The sequence below is a fragment of the Furipterus horrens genome, unplaced genomic scaffold, assembly GCF_987537825.1.
Source record: "Furipterus horrens unplaced genomic scaffold, mFurHor1.1.pri manual_scaffold_5, whole genome shotgun sequence".
In the NCBI taxonomy this organism is placed as follows: domain Eukaryota; kingdom Metazoa; phylum Chordata; class Mammalia; order Chiroptera; family Furipteridae; genus Furipterus; species Furipterus horrens.
The window spans coordinates 135,281,636-135,304,998 of NW_028327175.1; the positions used below are offsets into that span (position 1 = coordinate 135,281,636).

Sequence of the window (23,363 nt, forward strand, 5' to 3'; positions counted from 1 at the left end):
TATCACTGAGTAAGTTTAAACATTTTGGAGAAAGCAGCCTTTTTGAATATGTGCTAAGTGTTTCTAAATTATCAGTTGAACCTTTTTACCTCTCCCATTTAAAACTTCAATACGTCTTACCCTAGGTCATCGCTAATTGAATGCCTATGTTTGCTTAGTATTGTGAGGTCCTCTCAGAGCTGGGAAACAGCAGACCATGAGTACTAAATCTCTTCTAGGTAGTTCCTTGACATCTGGGCAGGAAACCCAAGGAACTACATAGCAGTGAAGTATCAATCTCTACACAGCCACACTAGTTTAGCTTATTAAACTTTATTGCAATAACGAAGTAATTATTTTTAACAATAAAAGCAGAGTGCCCACAGGCCAGAGGATGGTCCTGTCTCAGGCCAAGCCCCTTCCCTAATATTTCAGACCTGGGTGGAGGACAGTAGTCTTCTACAATGTAACATTTATCCACTAGGTGTCATTATTTACCAGTTCTGGGTTGTTTCTGTGCACTTGCCCCTTAATATCAAAGTGAGAGACAAGAACGTGAAATGAATCAAAATGGAGTTAGAAAAGGGCACTGCGGCTGGAATGCATCTTGGGGCGAGGGGGATGGCTTTCAAAGACAGGTGACATTTTCCTGATCACATCCCCTGGAAAGAGTCCGAACGTGGGTCCTGAGAGTAGCCGTGGCTTTCCCCTGTGTTGTGCTAGAATCAGGTTTGTACCCTCAAGTCTATGTAGTCCTCCCTTCAAACACGTAGCCCTCCTGTGCCCAGCGGCCCTTGCCGGTCCCCTCTGGTCCTGGCTTACATGTCTCAGGGCATGGGAACGCACGGCAGAGAGCCAAGTAAACAAGCTCTCCTGCCCAGACTGAAGGTTTCTAGAGACTCAGAAGTCATGGGGCTGTGAGAATAGAAAGTGAGCATGCATGACCTGGTGAGAGGCACCTGGAGGACTGCAGTAGGAAAAGGAGCCTCAACCCCTGTGTGCCCATGTTCCTCTTCAGGCTGCAGGTACAAGTCAAGGGCTGCCTGTCCCATCCTTGCCCTCAGAGCCAGCCATTGCTGGTGAAATCCATGCGCAGCGCCTCCTCTTCATCAGGGCTCAGCTCCTGCAAGGGGGCCCGACAGGGGCCTCCATAGTAGCCAAACCAGTCCATGGTTTTCTTCAGCCCCGGGATCCCAAAGCGCCGGGTCACCTGAGAAGCAGAGCCTGTTAGAAGAGACTGGGCAATCCCTGCACAGATGTACCCAAGACCCAGACATGTGTCACTCTGAGAAAGTTGGGGTTTCTATCCTCCTCCCCCATTAAAGTAACTCCACCAAGTCTATAACACCCAGGGTAGATTGGGAATCCAGATTAGAGACCAGAAGGTAGGTCGGCAGTAGAGAACACAATGCCAAAACCTCAAATTAAGAGAGGAAGACGCCTCCTTTGGTTTTAAGAGAAAAATCCATCCCATGGGGAGGAGAGAAAGCAACATTACAGGTCTGGGCGCTAGAATATGATTGGTCTGCAGCCCAGTTCCCTGGAATCTAACTCAGGGCATGGCAGACCTGGGAAGTCAGGCACAGCCCAGACCTCTAGTGGCCCTGCATCAGGGTCCTCCCTGACCCAGCTCTAAATGCTCTCATGGGAAAAATAAGGCATCTTTGTCCAAAGATGTTTCATTGTATAACCTCACATCATTAACTTATTAGCTCTGAGGAAGTTCTCTTGCCTGAAAAAATGAGAGGGCTGGACATGAACTCTGAAGTCTTTTCTGTTGTCATGACGAACCTAAGGCTATTGTCAATTTAAAATCATGCCTGGAGTTTTACAGAAAATAATGCATCAAGTTTCTGTGCTTTTTAGCATAGCAACTGGTGATTTCATGCTGATCAGAAGTGTTAGATGAATCTTGGACTCCCTAAAAACTAGGAAAGTAAGCATTACGTTATAGTTTTATTTGGAGGGAAGGTAAAACCTTAGAAGTATGGGCTTCATGAAGGGTAAATGAACAAACAAAAAGGTTGTTTGGGGTTAAAATGTTGGCAGCCTGATGAAAGATTACTCATAACTAGTCATCATTAGAGGCCTGTAGGCCTTAGCAAGCCTCTTCTCTTCCCAGACCTGGCCCCAGCCAGCCATGACGTTCTAATAACCCAGGCATTTCATCTGAAACCTGAATAGGGTGGGAAAGACCTAGCGGAGAGGGTGGACACAAGAAGTACCTATAGAAAAGCTTTCTCCCACCATGGGTGCCTGAAGATCTCTGATTTGCCCCTCTTCAGACCCCAAGAAAGGGTTGAATACTTTGGTGGTAAAGACTGCAAAGTTCTAAATATAGCCAGGGCAGGAGTCTGACTGGGTGGGAAGGCGAGGAAGGACATTGTGTTCAAGCAGGGCAGGGAAATAAGGTGACATCAAGCTGCTCTTGGGGTGGCTGAGCCTACAGCCCAGGCAGCAGAAAGGTGTTCCAGGAATTCCTGAGTGTGTGCCCAGAGCTGGCAGAGGAGGGGCACAGAGGGATGGCTAAGGCAGGATGGCATGTAGAGCGTTGGATGGCAGCAAGCATCCTGTCTTCCCAAGGGGCAACCCAAGCTGCTTCACCTATAAAACGACATGACGGCAACACCTATTCCCTGTCACAAGAATTGAATGAGAAAAATGCCACTGTTAGACCAGAACCCCAAAGTCCTGGAAGCTCCTCCTCTTCCTGTGCTAGTGGTATACAGGGTCTGGGACCTTCTCTCCTGCAGGTAGATGGGAGTGGAAAAGCAGAGGTCCCACCCTCATGGACTGTCCAGTCCAATGGTACAGCCCGTGCCCTGATGGGGCCCAGCTGAAACGGCCTCATTTCTGTAGTTCTTATTTCCTATTTACAGAGCATCCTATCCCAGGAAAACCTTCACATCCAGGGAGGCTCATGCTTGCCTCCTCAGCTGTCCTGTCTCTAAATGTGAGTTAATCTGCCCCTTTGAGGTAAAGGTATAAACTGCGAGGGAGACCTGGAGCCTTCCTGTCACTTTACCCAAACGAAACACATGGCCTAGCTCAGTCTGGGACTATCATCGTCTCAGACGCAAAACCTGAGGGGGCGCCAGAAAACTCAGTCATCAAGGTAAATAGTTAATGCAATTTTTAAAAAAATCAAAATCAATGCAAAAATATCCACTATGAACAAAGTGTCAAAGTTTGAAATAAAGACAGGATCCAACAGAACCGTGCCCTGCCATATTGTAACCTGAGGTAAAGTGAACAAGTAAGGCAATAAGGTTCTTATATATATGTTTTGTGTATTATTTTTAAGATTTTGTTTATTTATTTTTAGAGAGAGGGGAAGGGAGGGAGAAAGAGGGGGAGAGAAAGATCGATGTGTGAGAGATACATAGATAAGTGGCCTCTTACCTGCCCCCAACTGGGGACCTGGCTTGTAAGCCAGATATGTGCCCTGACATGGAACAAAACCGGTACCTTTCAGTTCATAGGCCAGTGCTAGATCCACTGAGCCACACCAGACAGGACCTGTATATATTTTTAAATTAATTTTAGAGAGAGAGAGGAAAGGGGGGAGGCATTGATTTGTTGTTCCACTTATTTATGCATTCTTTGGTTGCTTCTTTTATGTGCCCTGACCGGCGATTGTACGTGCAACCTGTTATTTTTAATGGTTAATTTTTTCTAGAAGTAGATTTGAGGAAAGATTGTTTTCATAAGTTTGCTTCCATTCAAGCCAGGGAAGTAAAATTATAACAAAGTATGTTTTTAGTGTAGATAAAATATTTAAAACTAAAAGAATGCTGTGTGAGAGCTTTAATATACCTACTTTTAAATTTTTCAATATTTTTAATGCTTGAGGGGATGTGAAAAATAAAATCGACATTTAGAAAACTAGTAAGAGCTTCTACTTCCAAAAAGATGGAATAGATGTATCTTTCCCCATTCTTCCCAAAAAGTACAACTAAAAATCTTTGGACATTATATAAAAACAGACATAAAAAGAATCTGAGGGTGGAAGAAGGAAGACTGACCGGGGACCTCAGCACCGAAGAACAACACAGTGGGGCTTAACTGGCCCAGACTTGGAGCTGAAGGAGCCAGCAGCCCTGAAATGCCATGGGACACAGACAATGAAAGCCCCAACAAAAGGCCATTCCCTGTAGCTGAGGACCAGGAAGGGAGCAGCCTAGCAAGAGGGAAAACTTTGAGACCATTAACCACTCCACTCCAGCCATACTCCACCCCTCCGTAAAACTGGCCCCACCATCACCCAGCCAGCAAGGCTGAATGGTAAGCCGGATCTTCTATTCCACAACTCAGCAGAAAAGAGTGCTCCTCCCCATCCATGAGGGATGGTCCCAGAAGAGGCCTAGTGAGGAGTCAGTCACCCCTTTCACCACTGTCTAGCCTTAAGGAGGCTAATCCCCACAGGCACACTTGTGACATCTGGGGAGGCCACGCGGGAGCAGGAAGGAAGCATGTCCATCCTCCCCAGCCCAAGTTGTATCAGTAGAGACCTAGTGCAGAGCTGAAAAAATTGTTAAACTCCCCCCAAAAAACAATCTCCCAGTCTAGATGCTTTCATTGGCAAATTCCAAAAACTGTATTCAAAAAGATTTGATATAAATTCTACAGAGTCTCTTTGAGAAAATAGAAGAGGAGGGAATACTTTCCAATTGATTTATGAAGCTATTTTTATGCTGATACCAAAATCAGACAAAGATAATATGAGAGAGAGAGAGAGAGAGAGAGAGAGAGAGAAGGAGGGAGGGAGAGAAGAAAACTATATACCAATATTCCTCATGAATATAGACAGAAAAATTCTTAATAAAATATTAGCAAATGGAATTCAGCAATATATAAAACTGGTTATACACCATGTCTAAGTGGAGTCTATTCCAGGGATGCAAGTCTGGCTCAATATTTGAAAATTACTAATGTGATCCACCATATTAACAGGCTAAACAGGAAAAAAAAAATCACATAACTATATAAATCAATGCAGAAAAACATTTGACAAAATTTAATGCCCATTAACAATTTTTAAAAACTCTCTGAAAACTAGAATAGAGGGGAAACGTCTTCAATTTGACCAAGAACATCTGTAGAAAACTAGTTAACATACGTAACAGTAAAAGGCTGGATATTTTCCCTTAAGCTCAGGAACAAGGCAAGGATGTGCACTGTCACCACTCTCATTCAACATTGTGCAGGAAGTTCCTGCCAGTGCGATAAGGCAAGAAAGGAACTGAAAGATATAAGTACTCCCTCTATTTATAGGTGATATAATTGGGTAGAAAATCACAAGGAATCTACAAAAAAACTCCTAGAACTAATGAGTTCAGCAAAGTCATAAGATACAAGATAAACATGCAAAAGTCAATTGTGTTTCTATATACTAACAATGAACTTATAAATAATGAAATAAAAAATCCAGTACCACTTATAATCATTCAAAAAATATAGGCCACTTAGGTGTTGTAAATCTCTCAAAACCTGCACAGGATTTATTTGCCAAAAACTACAAAATGCTGAAGAAATAAATCAAAGGAAGTTCACACAGATGGAGAGACATATCACATTCAAGGATTTGAAGACAACATAGTAAACATGTCAGTTGTCCCAAAATTGGTATACAGGTTTAACACAATTCCTATAAAAATCCCAGCAAGAATACTTGTAGATATGAACAAGATTATTCTAAAATTTGTATGGAAAGGTAAAGGAAAAGGAATTTGACTACCTAAGACAGTATTGAGAAAACCAACTGGGAAGAATCAGTCTACCTGATTTTAAGATTTATGATGCACTACAGAAATCAAGTCTGTGTGGTATTGCAGAGGGATAGATCAATGGAAAGAATATAAAACTCATAAACAGACCTACCCAAATATGCCCAACTGATTTCTGACAAAAGTACAAAAGTAACTCAACGCAGGAAAGATCACCTTTCCAAAAATGCTGTTGGCACAAGTGGATATCTACAGGCAAAAAAAAGTAAAAAATAAAATAGCACCTTTATCTAAGTCTCACAATTTACACTAAAATTAACTCAAGATAGCTCAAAAACTTGCAAAATAAAAAATTATTAAACTTTTGGGAGAAAAATATTCACAATTTGGTGGTAGGCAAACAGTTCTTAGACTTGACATCAAGGGCATAAACATAAAATAAAACATTGATATATTGGACATTATCAAAATAAAAAACTTTTGGTCTCCAAAAGACATTTTAGAGAATTGCAAGACAAGCTACAGGTTGCAAACCAGGAAATATTTGCAAATTACATATTTGACAAAGGGCTTGTAGTATCTAGGAGATGTAATGAACTTCTAAAACTCAACAGTTAAAAAAATAATAATCCAATTAGAAAATGGGCAAGTGACAAAAAGACATTTTATCTAAGAGCATATACAGATGGCAAATATATACATGAGAAGGTGCTCAATAGCATTAGTCATAAGAGACATGCAAATTAAAGCCACAATGAAATATCACCACACACCTATCAGAATGACTAAAATAAAAGATAGTTAGAAGAACAAATGCTGGTAAGGATGCAGAGAAATTAGATTACTCATACATTTTCACTGATGAAAATGTAAAATGGTACAGCCCCTCTAGAAAATAGTTTGGCAGTTTCTTAAAAAACTAAACATGAAGTGATCATATGACCCAGCAATTGTATATTTACCCCAGAAAAATGAAAACTTATGGTCATACAAAAACACGTGTGTGTGTGTTCATAGCAGCTTTGAATTGCCAAATCTGGAAACACCTAGCTGTCCTTCAACAGGTAACTGGTTAAACAAGTCGTGATATGACCATATCATGGAAAACTACTCATCAATAAGAAGGAACAACCTATTGATACATGCAACACATGGATGAATCTCCAGAAAAATTATACTGAGTGAAAAACAGCCAATCTCAAAAGGTTATAGACTATGTTACTTCATTTATGTAACAGTCTTGAACTGACAAAGTTAACAAATTGGTGAACATATTTGTGATTGCCATAGGTTAAAGACAGGGTAGGAGCAGGAGGGAAGTATGTGTGGCTATAAAAGAGTAACCTGAAGGATCTTTGTGGTGGTGGAAATATTTTGTATCTTGACCATATCAATGTCAAAATCCTGGTTGTGGAATCCTGGGGGAAACTGGGTAGTAGGTAGGTACATGGGATTTCCCTGTATTATAAGTTTAATTTAAAATATACATAAAAACATGTTTCTAGGGGTATACTTTTTTTTTTTTTTTGCCTCAGACTCCAGTATGGCACCACATAGCATTGCCTGGCACTTGACAGGCTTTCTACCTTGGCTCTTCTTGACTTGCCCAACAGAGACTTGGGGTATATATGTGACTGTAGAAAAAACTGTTTGAAGATAGAACTTTCCTGGGAAATCTGGGCTCTAAATATCTCCAGCATTCCAACTTCTTCTTTACTACTCTCAATCATTCTGGTCTGGTTTGGTTTGGTTTTAGGATCTGGCCCATTATGAAACCGGCATAAAGGCCGTGGCCCCTTTCTCTAGGTAGTGCATCTCTAAGTAAGGTCCCAGGATGACTTACGTCACAATCACACAGGATGCTTGTCTCAGTACCTATTCCTGGGCCTAAAGAATTACAATTTTAACTAGATCCTTACATGAATTCTGATGCACACTAAAGTTGGGGTTCAACTTTGTCTGAAGTCAAGATTTCCTGGGGAGGCACAAGGAGTTCCCATACAAGATGTTCTCTAAAAGGACTTTCTGAAAGGAAAGAGACCGAGTGGGGACCCCTGTGCCCACCCTGGCTCCCACTCCAGTAAGGACACAGAACCACCCCCTACCCCCAATCCTCTGCTGCCATTGGCTGGGAGCTCACCGCTGTGTTTGGTTCAATGAGGCGGTGCTGCAGCTTCTGGGCATCTTCCCATTGTCCTGTGAGGCAGAGTCGCTCCAGCTGACACACCTGGGCCCCCAGGACATTGGCCAGGGCACACACACCCCCTACACCTCCTGCCCCAGAGTAAGATGCAAAACATCAGCCAGAGCCTCTTCTCACAGAGAATTTCAAACTCTGGTCCCCAGGACCTCTTTGTCCTGGGGAACTAGAATGTGGATTTCTATGCCCCTGGGTAGCCATGCGAAAGGCATGCTCTGAGAGTCCACAGAGTACAGAGAGAAAAGCTGCCAGCATGTTTGAAGTGGAATCCTGCAGGCTGAGGGTCAGGGAACAGAGCTTGAAGGCTAACTCAAGGACAGTTCCTTCCCTGCACTCCCCCTCAAAAGTGAAGTTCCATCTGGCAGTTGACACCTCCACACTCCTCTACCAGCCCCCTGACTCACCAGTCCTGGAAGGGGGTGAAGTGGATGGGAAGCCTTTGTTCTTCTGAAATCATATTTCCCTTCCCCCCAAGTGAATTCAGTCTGGAACAGCGGTGGGGAAATGAGAATTTCCTCCCACTGGCTGGATAAACTTGGACAAGTCATAGACCCTCTGGTCCTCTTCTCATCTGGGCAATGAAAATGGGCCAGCTGTGGGCGCAGAGGGCCCTGCCACTTCTGCCAGCCTGTGAGTGTGATGCTAAGGCTAATTAGGAGTGCCCCTAAGCAGAGGGGCTTCAAAACTGGAAAGAGAGTAGGCAGTTAGGAATGGGCTAATATAGCTGCCATTTATCTAATCCCTACTATGTGCAAAGCACAATGGCAGACATAGGCCAGGGCTCTCTAACTCTCACAACACCTACCTGCTTTACAGAGTAAAAACTCAGACCCAGAGAGGTTGACTATCTTGCTCACCGATACTCAGTGAATAAACAACAGAGCTGAGATTCCAGCTCACATCCCCTGGCCTCCAGAGCCTGTGCTTTGTCCATCTACTCCACTCTCAGGAATGAGGCATACCTGAGTACCCCCTTCTTCCCCTGTACTTTAGCAATGGTGATATGCAGAAGGGGATTGCAAGGACCTAGACAACGAGCCAAAGCCTACACAGACCACAGAGCATAGGACCCTGCAGCTTTTTTTTTTTTTTTTTGAAAAGTAACTTAAATCTGTGTAACCTGAAGGAGCAGATGATCTCCCCACCCCACCCCAGCTCCCTCTGCCTGAAATTCAACCTGAACCCAAGGGCCTTGACCCCAAATAGACAAGAACAGTTGATCTAATGATGATCTGATCAAGCAGCTGAAGATCCTTAGCCCAAGTCTGCAGGTCTGACCATTCATTGTAGCCTGGAACCAGAGAGAGAGGAAAATCGACTCTGGAACACAGGGGAGGGCTTCAAGGCCTCTGTGAGATTAGAGGAACTAAATTTGTCACCTAAGCAGGGAGCTTGGGACTTAGAGCAAATTGCAGGCATTCCTATGACAAGCCAGGGTTTGTACACGTCCATCCTCCTCCACCTCCACCCAAAACAAGGTCACTCACAAGCACTGTGTCCAGACAAGCAAGCAGCATGCTGGACTTCTGAGGTTTCAAAGCAGGCAAGATGACAAATGCCCTCTGCAGACCCAGCCCCAGCCCTCTGGTTTTCCCAGCAGACCCCAGCTTCCTGGATGTATCTGGGTCACCCCTCACAGTGTGAGAGCAGTGGGAGGTCTACCCATGGCATAGCTGGCCAGCAGGAAGCCAGCTGATCCAGCCAACACCTGGAAATCCTGCCTCCTGGTTTTGTGGATCATCAGCCCGATTCTGGTCACCTGCAAGAGCAAATTTGGTGTGAATGGGGCCCAGAGCCTCAGGCCAGCCTGGGTGAGGACTGGGCCAGTGTGGGTGAATGAGAGCCCAGGCCCCAGTGAGATACTCCCCCATTCAGACAAGGCTCTCTGGGAAAGCCCACATGAAGGAGAGAACCCAAAATGAAGCAGGTCCCAGAGCTGCCCTGAAGCTGATAGCAAAAGAGAAATGGATGGTCCCCCAGCCAGGAGCTGCTGCCACTCACATCACCACCACTGTCCTTGATGCCAATGATATTCGGGTGCTGGGAAAGTGTGACTACCGTGTCCACGGGCAGGTCCAGCCCCGTGTTCGCTGGGACACTGTATAGCACCACGGGGATTGGAGAGAGGTCAGCGACCTGAGGGACGAAAAGAAGAGGGGAGAGGCAGCTGCCCAGGCCACACATGTCCAGGCCAGGGAGCCCTGGCCTGGCCCACCTCCTGGATCAGGAGCCACCATGCTACATGCCCTGCTTATAAGCAGTAATAGTGGATAATAATCAGCGAGTGCTTTCTATGTGTCAAGGACAGCCCCCGGTTCTTTGTGTTTTGATAGAATTTAGTCCTCACAAGTCTATGGAGAAGATACCTTTATTCCTCCCACTCGAGAAGGGATGAAACGGTGACAGCATGGTTTCGGCAGTCACCCAATGTCACACAGCTGGTACATGGTGGCATTTCTCCCCTTCCCAGGCTCACCACTCCATTCCCAGCTTCTCAGCCTCCTCTCCTCAGGCAAAGTCTCCCCCCCCATTCAGCCTCCTCTTGGTCCCTGACCTCAAACCTATGCCCAGCCCTCACACCCACCTTGGTGTAGTGGTGAATGAGGGCAGCGCTGCTCATACGGCCATGATAGTAACAAGGGGTCACCACCATGGCAGCGTCGGCTCCGACCTGGGCCATGCTCACGGTCATCTCCACTGTGGCTTGAGTAGCTGCAGGAGGAAAGAAGGGGTCTCCCTTCCAGGCCATGGAGGGTGAGAACAGGAGGAGGAAGAAAGGCTGGTATAGGACCCAGGAGCAAGCAAGGGGTGCAGAAGGGACTGGACCCAGGCCCTGGGCCATGGAGCCTGGCCCCTCCACCCCCAGCCACCCCCAGGGGCTTATGGCCTCACACTCGCAGCCAGAGCCAGCTAGCAGGAGCCTGTCCTTGGGCATGGCCTGGCGCACACGGCTCACCACCTCCAAGCGCTCACTGCTGGTCAGGAAAGGGAATTCACCGTTGGAGCCCTGGACCACAAAGCCTGCAGGAGAGATCATATCACATCAATAGTCACCTTCGCATCATCTTACGAACAACAGGGACATTAGTGTTACACTCACCCAGGTTCCTACCTACCCCCAACCATAGTTTTTCACACATTTCATTCCCATCTTGTTTCCCTAGTTGCAATAACAGTGTTCACACCATTTTTTCTTTGTTTTAATGACCTCTATTAGCCATACCCCAAAGAAGAGATAATAACATAATCCACATGTTGGTATTCAGCACCCATGGCAACCCTCCTCTGGTCATCTTCCTCTTCCTCCTCTTGCTATCCTGACTCAGGTGTCATTGTTCCCATTCATGTCTTTATACCCTTAAGACATACATTTGGACCCATAGATGAGACATTATACAGGTTTTGCCACTTTAAGCTTTATAGACGTGAAATCAAACATATATATCTCCTGCAGTTTGCTGTTTTTGCCCAACATTGTGTTTCAAGCTTTGTCCGTAGCAAGACATGTCCCTCTGATTCATTCATTTTTCATTGTTATATAGTATTCTACTGTGAGCTTAGACCACAATTTACTTTTCATTCTCCCCTTGATGACAGAATGTTTTCGTATTTTATTTATTTAAAAAACTTAAAAAAAGAATTTAGAGACAGGGGAAGGGAGTAAAAAAGACAAGGAGACAAACATTGATGTAAGAGAGAAACATCATTCAGCTGCCTTCCACACGTGTCCCAACTGGGTACCGAACCTGCAACCCAGGAATGTGCCCCAACCAGAAATCAAACCTGTGACCTTTCGGTTTGCGGGACGATGCCCAACCAACCGAGCCACACTGGCCAGGGCAGAATGTTTCCTTATTTTTGCTAGCAATGTTGAAACAAATATTTCCTGTGATGCCTTTGGTGCCCACGTCTATGAGTTTCCCTACAGTTTACTTAGGTGCATACTTGCCGAGTGAAACATGTATGTGCACCTGCATGTGCCATACGTCTCTCTAATCAGCCAGTTCACATGTGATCAGCACAAAGAAGAGTCTGTCGCTGCTCAGCATCCCAACCCTGGGGATGGTCAGTACTAATTTTTGCCAATTTTCTGGGTGAAAAGTGATATCTCATTCTCATATTTTTTATTTCCCTATTTTCCTATTTTATCAATCACTGGAATGGTTTCTAACATTACCAGTTAAAGGTGTCAACCCTTCTATATCCACGAGAGACCAGCAGAATTGCCGCTATTCAGCTAAATCTAAAGGGAATGTTAGTAAAACCATTTGCCTCCTCACCTTTTTTTTTTAAATAAAGATTTTATTTATTTACTTTCAGAGAAAGAGCAAGGGAGAAAGAGAGGAAAAGAAACCAATGCACAAGCGAAACATCAGTTGGTTGCCTCTTGCACACCCCCAACCAGGGACCCGGCCCAAAACCCAGCCATGTGCCCTGACTGGGAATCAACTGGTGACCTTCTGGTTCACAAGCCGGCACTCAATCCACTGAGCCACACCAGCCAGGGTTGCCTTCCTCTTCCTCTTCTTTCTCTTTTCTACCCCGTGTTATTCCAAAAAATATTTTTCTTCAATAGTTGACAAATACTGCATAAAATACAAGATTATTAATAAATAGAAGTGTTTGGGAGGAAGGAAAGAAAATAAATCCAAGAATGATATTGATTTCAAACCCCCTGCCATACAGTTGTAAGCAATGGACCATGAATTTGACTTGGAGCTTCCCAACAGTGAAAGCTAAAAGGGAAATATGGTCAGCTGACAGATATGCAGAACTCAAGATAAAAGCAAGGCAGCTGCCCTGGAGAAACACAGAGTTTCCTGGCACTGGGACCAAGAAAGATTGTTCCCATGAGTCATCCTTCAGGGGACAGAATGTGATGTAGAGTCACTGTTACACCGCAAACCTTTTCCATGCTGTTCACTACATCATTAGATTCCACTGAGTAGATTTCCAGAATAGCTCTGGATACTTTACATTTTTTTCCCAGGTTTTTTTGTTTTGGTTTGTCTTGCTAACATTGCAGGGAACATCTTGAGGCAAATAGCTTTTGGCTTCTGTTGGCTTGCCTCCTTAGGAGCAATCCCTCTATGTCAGGCTGGCAGCCGATGATAGGAGCCTCCTTCTGTCTTGCTACGTAAGGCCCCAGTGTTTTCCCAGTGGGTCATCCCGATTTGTAGAGCTGCCAACTCTGGGGAGGGCCCCAGTGCAGCCATGATTGGACCAGCACCCTCTGACTTAGAGTCAGATCAAGCTTTTGCTACTCCCTCTATTCAAATGGAAGAACATCTCCCTCCCCGATGGTATCTGCCAGCCCTCCTCAAAGGGGGCTGAGGTGGGTTCTTGCTCCAGCCACTTCTTCAGGCATAGCCACTCATTCCCAAGTATCCCTTCATTCTGGGTGGTCAGTTCCAGAGGCTCCTAGGCCCCGCCACCAGTGGGGCCTCAACAGCAGGACAGCTGGGTTTTGCATTCTATGGGGTGAAGGAGGCTGCTATGCTTAAGAATCCCAGTGGCCTCTTCCTTGAGTCATTCAAGTGAGCATCTGACCCAGTCCTGAATCCTAAGAGGGAAGACATGCCAGGCTGGGGAGAGGGACTGTGGTAGAGTCAGGGAAGCCCTGGACCCAAGTCACCTCTGGCTATTGTGTCAGTCACATCATGCCTCCGAGTCTCCATTTCCTTTTCTATGGGATGACAATAAAATCTTTTCAATCCTAGAGGGCTGTCCCTAAAGGCACAAAGAAGGAAATGTACAAGAAAGCCCTTGGAAATCTATGAACTGCTGCCTCAGGAGTCTTCTCCTTCTTGGCTAGATGTCCAGTTTCTGGCCCTATGTGTCTCTGCTCTTGTAGAGAGGGGACTTAGAGAGGCAGAAAAGGCCAGAGTCCCAAATGGGAGTGAGGAAAGTGAGAGATGGAACAGGGCAGTAGAGTGACCCCTTATCAGCTATGAGATTTTGGGCCAATGGCTTAACCAAACCTCAGCTTCATCAAATGAAAAATGGGGATAATACCCTGTTCCAAGAGTTGTTGTGAAGCTTAAATGAGATACTATTTGTAAAGTGCTTAGAATAGAACCTGGCACTCAGTGTTAGCTGTAATTATTATAGAGTCAGGAGAAGATGCTCAAGCCTTAAATCAGGAGGGTGGTAGCTTTCGATGTGAGGAGGATGGCTGGTGTGTGTGTTGGGGGTGGGGGTGGGGCTGCCCTTGGACCTCTCAGGCCCCTCCAACTATAAAACAAAAGCATCCATTTGGAAAGCTACTCTCCCTTGGTTATGCTGACTGTTCTGGGGAGCCAGAGTGGTCTGGGAAGGGGGATGGGTGTTTAGGGTTGGGGATGCGCAAGCAGCCTAGTGACTTACTGTAGCCAAAAGGAATCACAGGCTCTCTTACTATTGTGCCTCTTGGCCCATCATCATTGCCACCTCCTCTGAGAAGTCTTCCTGGACATCTCTCCTCTGAATGACTTCCACTACCTGTTCCTTGTCCTTCCCTGTTGCCTGCTCAAAAATTCACAAAGGTCCTCAGAACCTTTTAATCTCTTTCCCCCCAACCTGTGGGATTAGGCAAACTTTCTCAAAAGAGGAAATTGTAATGGATGGTCTCCTAAATCCTCCTGGGCTCTAGGCTTTGTATTCCCTTTTCTGGCCTTTTCTTCTACCTTTCCTTTACCTATAAATGTTGCCCTTCAGCCAAACTGACAGTCCAGATCACCCACACATGTTGCTACCTTTGCTCATGCGAGTCGTTCCCTCCTGCCTAGAACAGCTTCCTGGCCACAGCTCCTCAGGTGCAGTGAGGGCCACAAGGCCTTTCGTCAATTCCCTGCCCTTTTGTTCTCCGCAGCATTTTGTTCTCCTCACAGAGCACTTGTCCCATTTTGCCTAGAACCATCAAGGTCAGGGATGGTGTCCCCCTCATTCTGGCTTCCTCCATGACCTTAGTACACTGCCAGTTGAGGTGTGTGCTGGCTATAGGTTGTGCAAAAGAAAAACTGTTTCAAACCTGGTCTAGAGCAGAACTCTTTCGTGATATGATTCATAGTAACCGCCCACAGGGAAGAAATGAACGTTCCTGACAGAATGCTTAAGCAATTTCTATGGAATTGAGCCTTGATCTGGGCAACCAGCCACTCCCCTCCCCAGCTGACTCTCAGGCAAGAGTCTAGTGGCTGTTAACTATCCTTCTTGTAGCTAGTCTAACAATGATTTAACTATTCTCTCTTCTTACAAAAACATCCTTACCAGAGTATATACTTGAGTTGGCTGCTTAGAAGCCATTTTCCTTAAAGTACAACTGTAATGAAACTTTAATATGCATTCATAGCTAAGTTGTCAGAAAACATTTTTTTACTTTTAATTTTGAACTACTTTTAAATTTATAGAAAAATTGCAAAAATAGTATAGGAGATTTCCATAGATCACTCACCTAGCCCCCACCAATGATAGTGTCTTACCTAACGGTAGTACAACATCAGAACCAGAGAATTAACCTTGGTACCATGCTAACTGCAGATTTTATTTGAATTTTGACAACTTGAAACTTTTTAAAAGTGAAGATTCTGAAGTCACAATGAGCTACTCTTGAATTTTAGGTAATAATCTTTTTTTTAATCCTCACCTGAGGACATTTTTTTCATTGCTTCTACAGAGAGGGAAAGGGAGAGAGCGAGAGAGAGGAACATTGATGGGAGAGAGAAGCATTGATTGGTTGCCTCACTGTACGCGCTCAGACTGGGATCTGTGCTGGAATCAGGGGTTACATATGCTCACGCTCAGACCGGGGATAAAACCCACAGCCTCAGTGTGTGCCCTGACTGGGAATTGAACCCGCAACCTTTTAGTTATGGCACAACACTCCAACCAACTGAGCCATACTGGCCAGGGCTATGTAATAAGCGTTTACTAAGAGATTTAGGTCTTCCAGATAAAGGCGTACATTTTATGCATCCTAACAATCACTTTTAGAAGACAAATCTCACCACTCTTGCTTTTTGTCTAATTAAGCAACCTCCAATATTTTCCAGTTTGATTGACCCCATTTTTTCCAAATAAAATTTTTATTATAAAGTATTTCAAATATACAAATATATATCAGTGTTTATATAAAGTCACTTATTAGTGATGTCAAAGATATCTAAATACTCCCAACTCTGTACCATAGATCTCAAAGACAATATTTAGGATGTTTATAAATTTCTCCATTCTTTGTAATGATTCTGGGCACCTTCTCCCTGGAGTTTGAGGCCCGCAGGTTGAGAACCACTGGTAAACCCATAATAGACAAAAATGGTAAGAAATCTATATGTAAAAGGGTTGCTGGGGGTTAGATAGTGCCGTGTGACTGACTTCTCTCAAGTTCCCTGGGGAAGACCAGTGCCTCCCTTTAACTGCCTAACTGGGGGTCACTCCTTGCCCCAGAAATGGCTTCTTGGGACCCCGTAAGAGGAAGCAGCAGAGACCCAGGCTTGTTGGAGAGCACAGAAAGTGTCAGGACATGTGGGAAGAGGACAGGGACAAGCATGAGAGAGGTGGACCCATCTGGGGACGGTGGGCGTGGGATTGGAATCAGAACAGGACAGAGGATCTAACTCCAGTGACATCACCTGCCATCTAAGCTGTCTCAGGTGAATTACATCTCTAAGCCTCAGGAGCCTCGTCTGCAAAATGGAGAGAATATGATACATTCCTCACAGGTCTGTGCCATAACACTCAGCACAGAATATGGCATACGCTAAAAGCTAAAAAACACAAACCCTCAAGAAGGAGCTGTTGGTAGTACTAGCAGTGGCAGCAATCCCAGCCTGGCAATGCTAATATAAACAAGGAGGGAGAACAGACAGTGCAATAGCTCTAAAGGTGAGGGGGAAGCACTACAGGGACCCCAGGGGCAGGCAGAGAGAGGACACTGCAGTGAGGGACCCGGTGAAGAGGGCATCCACGGGACAGGGATCTGGAGCCCACCCCGCTTACTTACTCACTTCTGGAAGCCTGTCTTGCCTCCTTCCCCCAATTCCAGGCTGCTTCCTCTTTCCCTGACAACAGCAGGTTGGTGGATGTGAAGCCCTCTGGAGATATCCCATCCCCAGAACCTGAGACCCAAGGAAGCCTTTTTATGGCGTCTCAAATCAGCCCAGTGGAAAGGCCCCAGATCAAGGCCCACACCAAGAGGGCTGTGGGAGAAGGAACCCTCTCCCCATATTCCTGCCCAGCCCTGAGGCTGGCCACAGAGCCCCAGACTCAGAGTGAGGGTGTACAAGGCTTTATTGGCTCCATTCCAGGCATGTGGCATCAGTGTGACGCTCTCAGCTGCCCCTGTGATCAGCCTCATCTGTCTTTTCTCAGTGGGTCTACAGGGGTCTGTGGATCCGTTTCAGTTGCTGTGCTTCTCCCCAGCTCTCTCTCCATTAGGGGCTGTCCTCTGTGGCAGACCCCACTCATGATGTCAGAGACCCCCAGGACCCCTGCAAGGGCCTAAGGAAGAAGGGATGAAGGTGGAGCATCTCACTCTGGGCCACACAGGTTGTCCCATAGGAGAGAAAACAGGCCTGTGATTGTGTGCCAGCCCTGCTGGGGGAAGGGGCATCTCCATCCTTGGTTAGGTGGCTTCAAATGGGTGATAGGTCTGATGGCTGCGGCTGGGCAGGCTATGGCTCTGGTGGCTCAGGTGGCTTGGGTGATCCTGGTGGCCATGGTGACTTTGGCCGTGGGAGGTGTGTGTGTGGTTCATACCAGCTACAGTGGTTTCCTGCTGGGTGAGGAAATTGCTTTTCAGCTTTATCTCCACCTCCGCAAGGGCCTTAAGCTCCTCCTGGTTGATGTCCTTGGATTCCACGTGGCCCGAATTCTGGTAAACCACGGCACACTGCATCATGGAGTTAGCCAGCTGCCGGCCCTTGGCGTCAATCTCCTTAGTGCTAGCAGCCACGGCGGCCCACGTGGCCTCCTCTGTGGATGAGGACTCTTTGCGGGTCTCTCTGACCACTGAGGACCCAGATAGCTTCTGCTTGTTGGTGAAGGGCTCCTGGTGATGAGCAGCGCCTGCTTCTTCTTGTCTCGAGGTGGAGGTCTCCATGCGCATCACGGTGCTGACCTCTCTGTTGCTACTCTCGGGCTGGGGAGTGGCAGTACTGCTGCAGGTTGCCAGCTTCTCTTCGGAAAGGCGGCTAAAGTGAGACTTGATCCAGCTCTCATTCTGTGCTTTGCAGCTTTGCGTGTTTTGTGGCTCCCACTCGTCTTGTGGAGACTCAGAAGCTGTATTCCTTCTCCTCTTCCTCTGATGCCACAGCACGAGGCCTCCACCTCCAAGTAAGAGGACAGTCCCCAGCACCACCTTGCATGATGGTTGCTGGATGAGCTCCCAGAAGGTCTCCAGGACCCTACTCCAGGCAGGCAGAGCTAAGAGCACACTGGGAGTGGGGGAGCCCAGATGGTATGTTTCATGCTTGAAAGGGCAGGCTCCCTGTGGGTGTCTGGCAGGCAGGCCCCCTGCTGCACCCTTCCTAGGATGCCCCTCCCGCCTCAGCAATGACCCCATTATGAGGTTCATTGGTTGGGGGGCAGGGTGGGGAGAGGCCACAGCATCCCTCATGTCTAACTTGTCAGGCATTGCCTGAGGGCCCAGGTTCTATCTCTCACCCTGAAAGCTGTCCCCAAGGTCAGTGGAAGGGCAGCTTCCTCAACTCTGAGTCCCTTCTATCTTCTGCTTGTGACACTTTCTGCAACTTAGTCTTTCTTATCTTCTAGTCTTTGGTTCCTCTCCCTGCCATCCGTGGCCCTCAGTGGGCAGAGGCTCCCGGGTCAAGCTGGCCATGGTTGAAGGACACCATTTACTGGAGTGGCATCCATTCGTGGCTGCATGAGGCCGGCATCTCCCTCCTTCCAGGCCCTACACCTGCTGCTAGCTCAGAGCATTCCAGCTCCACCTGCATCCCCCAGCACCATGACGGAGCAGGGGCCAGAAGGAAAAGGGGCCCCGCAAGGAGCTCATTCCGGAATAACATGAGGTCACAAATTGGTGGGTGGGGGTCAGCAGGGCTGAGAAGGCAGAGCAGATAGGACAAAAGATGTCATTGGGGCCCAGATCCCTGGAGCCATTCCAGGATGGAGCTGCTACCTCTTGCCTTAGTGATGCACTTACAAACACAGAATTTGCCGCCGCCACCCACCCTACCCCCATAAATGGGCACAGTGCATGTTGTGAGCAGGTCGGCCAGCTGGCCAGGCTCTCCATACGTATAGACAACTGACAGCCTGGCCTACAACCCCAACTTCTACCCAGGGCCTCTGGGGGTGGAAACAGGCCTGGGCCACTATGTTTTTCCACCCAGAGACATCTAAGACATTTTTTAAAGATTTTATTTATTTATTTTTAGAGAGAAGGGAAGGAAGGGAGAAAGAGAGGGAGAGAAACACCAATGTATGGTTGCCTCTCGTGCACCCCCAACTGGGAGACCTGGCCTGCAACCCCGGCATGTGCCCTGACTGGGAATCAAACCAGAGACCCTTGGGTTCACAGGTTGTAGCTCAATGCACTGAGCCACACCAGCCAGGGCTAACACATGTTTATACAAGGAAAAAAATGCCGAAATGGGTTTGTAAAAAATTGTGATATTCTAAGCAAAACATTTTATTTAACACAGTAATGGCTTTAACATACACAAAAATATTCTATCTTATCACAAGAAACCACTGTCTAGCCCACATACTGAGGGAATAAGACACAAGCTTAAAGTTCTATGGGAACATCAACTCCCCAGTCTGGCTGGGGGAGATTTGTGGCTGTCCAATGACCTCATTTGGGAATAACAATTCAAAGTTCATCTCTGAGGTTGTTTGTGGGAGTGAGTTCAGGACCAAATGTCCCCTCAGCAACAACTCCACCACTAGTCCCTAGTTATAACTTGTATTTCAAAGAATACTCTATTCAAATAATCAGTACAAATTAACGATGAAAAACTAAAAAGAGCTACAAGTCAATAGTATTATAATAACTACGTAAGGTGTTAGATGGGTTCTAGATTGATCAGGGTGATCACTTTGTAAGTTATATAAATGTCTAATCACTGTATAATATTGTAAATCAACTATAATTGAAAATAAAAAATTAAACAAAAAAGAACTACAGAGTTTCAGGCAATGCCTCCCATAACAGTCTCTAGCTGTTCACTGACTCGTCAAGTGCAGGTTCCCCTCTTTGGAGGACCTTCAACTTGCTGTGGGAGGCCCAAAGTGAAATGGGATGGTTCTCTCCTTGGGCCCTGTGTGTTGAGCTGCAAAGTGGGGTCAGGATCCGGTAAGAGAAACAGATTTGACAGCTAGTGGTTCGCTGCTCTGGAGCTTCCTGGGCATCTGGCCATGTCCTGGGAGCAGTGATAGGACCCTATGGCTTCTTGTTTTTTGTGTGCCAGGCCCCATCTGAGCTCCTTGGTAGAAATGCGTTGAACCCTACGGCTCAATCCCCATTCTAAAATGAAGAAACTTGGTTAGAAAGGTTCAGTGATTTCTCCCAGGCTGCTGTAACTAGTGGAACCAGAATCCTTACCCAGTCTTCTAACTCTAGATGCTGGGCTTTTTCTACACAGCCCACTGCCTCTCCCCCCACCCCTCACTTGTGTTGGGGTACAAGAGAGATGAGGTGGGAGCAGGCGCCTGTGTGCATTGTATGGGAGACGAACTAGCAGCCTGCCGAGTCTACTGCTGCCGTGCTCCCGGGCACTGCCGTGCGCTCTGCAAGAGTTAAGGGGTGGGGGTAGGAGAGTCCAAAGAACCTGGGGGTCTCTGTGGAATCTCTGGGTAGCAGGCAGACAGCAGATGCAAAGTCTACCCTCCTCACCCCCTTCACTAAGGTGTCCTTGAACCTGGAAGGTGAAGCAGAATCTTCTCTCCTCTTAGAGATTTCAAGGAGCTTCTTACTTTGCTACATGAGAACAGGCCTCAGCTCAGACCTTTGGGCCCCAATGCCCTGAGCCACAGCAGAAATTTACTTAGAATTTGTGTCACAGCTCAATGTGGAGGTGCCCACAGGACATTCATTGTCCTCTTAGGAAGGATCACATCACCTCAGCACTGAGATCTAGACAATGGGGTCTCAGTCAGGGCAGCAGTCACTGTCCCCAAACAGCTTTGCCCACAGTACCAATAGTACTGTCACTCTAATAATTGTCACTACTGGAACCAATACCTTCCACTGTGTCACTCTGCACCTTACAGCATGCTTTCACTTGCATTCTCTCAGATTTTTCTCCCAACCATCCCATGAGATGGACATTATTACTCCCATGTGTCAGATGGGGGACTGAAGTTTAGAGAGATTAGCTCATGGCAGTCAGTGGCAGAGCTCTGATTTGAATCTAGAACTCCTGTTCTTTTTTTTTTTTTTAATCCTCACCCAAGAACATTTATTGATTTTAGAGAGAAAGGAAGGAAGTGGCGGGGGGGGGGGGGCGGGGAGAAACATTGATGTGAAAGATAAACTATGGTCAGTCATCTCCCATGTGCGCCCTGATGGGGAACCGAACCCGCAACATAGGTATGTGCCCTGACCAGGAATAGAACCTGTAACCTTTTGGTGTACAGGATGACATTCCAACCAACTGAGCCATCCGGCTAAGGCTAGAGTCCATGTCCTTAACTGCTCCACTCACTGCCTTAGCTGGAGCCACTCCATTCCCAAAGCTGGTGCTGACCAGGTGCTGTAGAATTCATCTGAACTCAGCATGGCTGTGCAGTGAGACCTGGGTTCAAAGCCCAGCCCAGCCACATACCAGTAAATGACTTTGGGCAAGTGCCTGTGTCACTCAGAGCCCTATCTCCCATCTGTGAAATGGATCATTGAGAGTATAGCCTCAGGGAGTTGTCGTGAGTAATGGATGAGGGTGGGCAGGGCAGGATGGAAGGACTTTTCCACTTCTACCTTCATTTATTGCACTAGTGGCTGTGTTGTATGTTGAGTGTCACAACTAAGATTTGGTCCCTGGTCTCAGAGAGGGAAGACCAATGAGCCTCAGGGAAATGAGTCAGAGGACCCAGAACAGGAATTAATTTGGCCAAGGGTGGCTTTGCCAGGAAGAGAGAGTGCTAACAAGGCTTTGAGGGAAATGAACCTGCTGGCTGGGCTGCCACCTGACACCCTGGCTGCCCTCTCCCCTGCACAGAGCGCCTGCTTGACAAGGGCTCTCACGCCCCTTCTCTAGTTTGATTTCCATATAATGCTGACAGCAGAGATTGTGCTTTAGCCGTTTACAGTGGGGGAAAGTGAAGCAGAAGAGATTCAATCAAGGCCACAAGCCAGCTTCCCCCGTTTCCCGACTTCAGACCAGTGCCCTCTGTTCCTGTCTCATAATAAAACGACCCCAGCGTAGTCCAGTATTCCTGAGCAGCTTGACAGAGCCCGTGTATCTGCCTCTGGTCTCTGGCTGAAGAGAGCCGTGTCATTCCCATCTCCCCTGAGCCCCACGGTGGACAGGCCCACTTACCTCTGAAGGGGAAGGTGCCCAGTTTGTGCAGGTTCTCCTCCAGTTTCCCATAGTCCACCTCTGCGGTGGCAGTGAAGGGGGTGGTCACAGGAGGGTAGATGCCTGCGATGTCTACCTTCCTCCTCTCCCCTGAAGATCGGCTCCCCACATTCCTACACAAGCCCCTGCTCAGCCCCTGCCTCACTGAGGACAAGACTCGGGGACCCAGCATCTCCACAGGAGGCCTGAGGCCCAGCTAGGCTCTGCCCTTAGGGGAGGCTGATTCTGGACTCCTTACTACCCCTGTTAATGATCAATGTGTCTAGTTAAAAATTTGCTGCCCCTTGACTTGTCAGCCCTGGGGCAGGCTGCGCTGGGTGTCCCCAGGGTCAAAGGCTAGGCCTATAGGTCCCAGGGGGGTCCTCCTGTCTCTGCAGAGCAGCTAGAGAAAGGCCACAACCCCATGTCCCTCTGCCAGATGGAGGGCTGATTCCTGGGGTCCTGACACTAAAGGGTGCCTCTAGTGGGGCCTAGACCCTCCTTCCACAATTTCCAGCCCCAAAGCCAGGATCCCTGCCAGCTTCCCCTTGGCAGTTCCGTGGTTGGTTGGAGGAACTGATTGGCTGAGCCTGTGGGAGGCGTGGCAGGTCTGGGTGATCCACAGCCCCTTGGCTGCCCCACTTCCCAATCAGCTCCTCCTGTCAAGGCTGCCAGGTGGCAGGCCTGTGCTGGCTATACACAGCCCCACAGGACAGCAGTCACAGGGGCAGAGGGGGGGACGTCCAGGACAAGTGCACAGTGAAACTGATCCATTCTGGGACTCAGGAAGAGGGGGGACAGGGTAAAAGGAAGGAGAAGAGGAAAAGCAGCAGGGCTGGCTCAAGGGTCCAAAAAGCTCCAAGTCCCCTCTTCCCCAGCTCATTCTTGCATTTCTAAATATTTCAGACACAAAAGGAAACAAATACCACACATAAAAAAATTACTTATTAATTTTTATTT

The 23,363-nt window shown here is 47.1% G+C and overlaps 2 protein-coding genes across 3 annotated transcripts; both read right to left on the reverse strand.

Moving 5' to 3' along the window:
* Nucleotides 1-296: 296 nt before the first annotated feature.
* HOGA1 (4-hydroxy-2-oxoglutarate aldolase 1) lies at nucleotides 297-22,916 on the reverse strand. Of its 2 annotated transcripts, XM_090277882.1 has the most exons (7): nucleotides 22,386-22,916; nucleotides 10,798-10,926; nucleotides 10,490-10,617; nucleotides 9,907-10,041; nucleotides 9,568-9,664; nucleotides 7,846-7,979; nucleotides 297-1,189 (listed from the first exon to the last, which is right to left on the reverse strand). In XM_090277882.1, exons 1-7 carry the CDS (start codon nucleotides 22,594-22,596, stop codon nucleotides 1,040-1,042), a joined length of 984 nt encoding a protein of 327 aa, XP_090134008.1. In that variant the 5' UTR covers nucleotides 22,597-22,916; the 3' UTR covers nucleotides 297-1,039. The 2 variants fall into 2 exon arrangements, with proteins under 2 accessions (XP_090134008.1, XP_090134009.1); XM_090277883.1 differs by lacking the exon at nucleotides 7,846-7,979.
* Nucleotides 17,224-18,445, reverse strand: CUNH10orf62 (chromosome unknown C10orf62 homolog). Its single transcript, XM_090278839.1, has one exon. It carries the CDS (start codon nucleotides 18,443-18,445, stop codon nucleotides 17,507-17,509), a length of 939 nt encoding a protein of 312 aa, XP_090134965.1. The 3' UTR covers nucleotides 17,224-17,506.
* Nucleotides 22,917-23,363: the final 447 nt, after the last annotated feature.

What these genes read in the sequence shown, in the direction of transcription:
- CUNH10orf62 (XM_090278839.1), bottom strand. Translation starts at nt 18,445, where the DNA reads ATGGGGTCATTGCTGAGGCGGGAGGGGCATCCTAGGAAGGGTGCAGCA.
- HOGA1 (XM_090277882.1), bottom strand. Translation starts at nt 22,596, where the DNA reads ATGCTGGGTCCCCGAGTCTTGTCCTCAGTGAGGCAGGGGCTGAGCAGG. An exon ending in TCAAGGACAGTGGTGGTGAT is followed by an intron (nt 9,665 to 9,906) that starts GTGAGTGGCAGC and finishes TTGCTCTTGCAG; the next exon opens with GTGACCAGAATCGGGCTGAT. An exon ending in TCATTGAACCAAACACAGCG is followed by an intron (nt 1,190 to 7,845) that starts GTGAGCTCCCAG and finishes TCTGCTTCTCAG; the next exon opens with GTGACCCGGCGCTTTGGGAT.